This window comes from Gracilinanus agilis, chromosome 6 (genome assembly GCF_016433145.1).
Source record: "Gracilinanus agilis isolate LMUSP501 chromosome 6, AgileGrace, whole genome shotgun sequence".
Lineage (NCBI taxonomy): Eukaryota > Metazoa > Chordata > Mammalia > Didelphimorphia > Didelphidae > Gracilinanus > Gracilinanus agilis.
The window spans coordinates 113,473,305-113,476,299 of NC_058135.1; the positions used below are offsets into that span (position 1 = coordinate 113,473,305).

A 2,995-nucleotide genomic window follows, 5' to 3' on the forward strand; every position below is an offset into this window, starting at 1 on the left:
AACATGAAAATATAACTTTACATTATTTCAATTATATACATTAGTTCAAGCTTGACAAAGAGATTTGTTAAATTACAATTTTCAGAAGAGTTGGCCCAGAGGTACAATAAATAGTTTTCCATTGTATAGAATCATCTTTTATTTTTTAGCTTTTAAAAACCAATTTTGAGTACCATAGGGATACAATTAGTCTGCAATTTGGTCATTCTAGCATTGATGATTAATTAAACTTAAAATGCGCCTCCCACATTCCAGATGAGGAGTAATGCATTAAAATTTCATGGATTATCCCAGAATATGTGGTTCAGTGACAGGTAAGCTTATTAAAAAGGTGATGGGAGTACTTTAGGCTACCTCTTGTGATAAGAGTTTTGTTTTTTTTTTTCCAACCTAAGCCGTATTCTTCCCCCACCCTTTTATGGAATATAATGTATAATAATCATAAAAGCACTTTGAAAAAGGCAAGTGCTTATTAATGCTTAATAGAAATAAGAATAATAATGTTTAAAAAGGAACTGGTAGATGTTCTGGAATGAATAGCAATTTAAAAATCTAAATCAAATTTCAAATTTTATTTTAAAAAATACATAAAGGAAGAACAGCTGCTATAAAGGGCCACATAATATTTGTTAATGGCAAAAAGATCTTTCTTCAAAGAGTTCCAGAAATGTGGTATGTTAGCCACAATGGGAATGCTTAGATTGCTTTTGCACCTGAAAATGAATAAAATTCAATCATCATTGGGCTGTTTGTTGATGCAGTCAACAGAAGGAAAACATATTTCATGTTAATTTTAAACTTATAAAAATTACTAATAGGCTTATGAAAGCTTCTATATTTCCAAAAATATAGACTGAGATCTTATTTAAGGGATTTAGGCAATTATGAGAATGACTCAAAAAGATACTTTCAAGGTATTTTGACCTGATATCATTTTTGTCTTCTGAAAATATGAAATATTTTAAGATGAATATTGAATATTTTCATAAGCTTTTGAATTAGTCTTTTGTAAATACTTGAGATATTTGACACATTTTTATATGGAATTTACTATATTTTTTCCAGGAAGCATTCAAATCAGAAAATTGATATTTGAAGAATTATCGGGTCTTTCCAAAGACAGGTTTATGTGGGGGAGGCCAAACAACCTTGAGAGTGTCCCTTTAAATGATTTCACCTAGGACCAAACTGTAGCTAGCAAAATCAATTGAACCATCTGCAAATAAAACAATAGAAAAAGTTTATTTCAAATGTCAAGCATCGCCAAGTAATTTGATTTTAACACCAAATGTTAAAGAATAGGATATACAGTAAAGTTTTAATAACAATATTAAATTACAAGATTTGAACCTCTTAAATTTGTTTCCTCTCCTTAGCATTTACATATTTGGCTTTGAAAAATACAGAACTGATACCTTCTTCATCACTTCAACCCCCACCCCCACAGTTTGATTTGTTTTTGTCAAATCCAACCAGTATGGAAGCAAATTTATTTAAAAGCCAGTTTGTGAAAATACCTAAAAATATTTTTTTTATTTTAAATGTTTTTTTTTCCTTAGAAAAAAACATGTCACATCTTGATGCAGTTGATGTCAAGTGTGCTTAAGTCATTATGAACCAAAAGACAAACAACAGTGGCTGCAGAAACTGGTTTGTTGCCTGTACAACGACATCAGTTAGATTACAGTACTTCCATTTTAGCTGTGCATGTCCATCGAGCGTCATCTTGAATTCGTGTTGGAAACAGTGCTGTTTATTTCACTAAGCATTCATTCTTTTGTTAACAATTCTGAGATGAATTCCACAAGTATAAGAATTCTTGGCTGAAAGGAAAGTCTTCGAGATACTGGATGCCTCTCACCACTTTGACAATAAACGCACAAGAAAACCATTGTGTAAGGCACTCAAAAGGTTCTTATCAATCACGAGAGATCAGTCACACTGACATTCATTCCCATGCCAGGACTCACGTAAGGGACAGCATGCACTGCTTTGGGAAACTCTGGAGTCATAACACGTCCATTTTCTCCAGTACTTCCTGTAATTGACAGCCTCGCCTTGTTCCTCATGGCATCACTCAAGGTCATCTTAGAAAGAGGAAAAGGAGAAAGAGAGTGAGATAGAGAGAAAGAGAAGAGAGAGAATGGAGGATAGAAATAAAATAATACATTATAGTTACCAAATGCATTCCAGAGACTAGTGTGGTTGTTTATATTTTACATCTATCTTAGAGCCTCTAGTAAATTAAAAAAAAACAAAAAACAAATGCAAAATCTAAACTACACACACTTATTCCAGGAATCTTTCAACATTCACCCAAGCTAGTCAATAAGGAGGAAAACAGAAAGTTGAGTTGTAGATTAGTTACTGATGAAGAAAAAGGAAGAACATCCACAATGCATCCAACACAACCCTTCAACCACCTCTCATAGTTTTATAGTTTAACATTTAATAGTTTAAACACAAAACAATTATGCTAGAACGTGCACTTAGAAGTTTGTATTAGAGCCTCGTTCCTACCCCCTAAATTTTAACACTTTCGATTCCATATACGTTGTAACCTTCCTTATAAGTTGCAAAATTCTGTGAATTCTGCGAGGAAGATGGGTTAATATTCTGTGCATTCTTTGCCACCTTCATTCGTTTCGCCTCTGCTCTTGACTTGTAACAGAACTCAATCAAAGCCACCAGCATGGCTAAACCAAGTCCCCCGACAAGAATGTAGAATACTCCAGCCACGTTGCTCAAGCTGAGGGCACTGGTTTTTTCCTGGAAACGCATACGAAAACAAGCCATTAGGTGGGCGCAGTGGCGTTAGGCAGAACAACACAGCAATGTCACATAGTGCTATAACAGGAACAACCTGACCACACAGAGAGCATACAATTCGAGAAACAATGGATTTTCTCATGGATGGTCCATTTTCACAACAGCTACCTCATGACAAAACTCACTTTTGCTGAAGCTTCTCATGGAGTCATCTAGGCTGACTGCT

General features: G+C 34.3%; 1 protein-coding gene across 3 annotated transcripts in view; it reads right to left on the reverse strand.

The window, feature by feature from the left end:
- Nucleotides 1–1,922: 1,922 nt before the first annotated feature.
- GRIA2 (glutamate ionotropic receptor AMPA type subunit 2) overlaps nt 1,923–2,995 on the reverse strand; it is a 174,805-nt gene continuing 173,732 nt past the window's right edge. For 2 of the 3 annotated variants that reach the window (XM_044682199.1, XM_044682198.1), the window contains exons 15-16: nt 2,635–2,769; nt 1,923–2,087 (exon numbers count right to left, since the gene is read on the reverse strand). In XM_044682199.1, the coding sequence (XP_044538134.1) occupies nt 1,923–2,087; nt 2,635–2,769 (300 nt within the window). Of the gene's footprint in view, nt 2,088–2,523; nt 2,770–2,995 lie in introns of those variants that run through there. The other variant, XM_044682200.1, reaches the window with a different exon arrangement.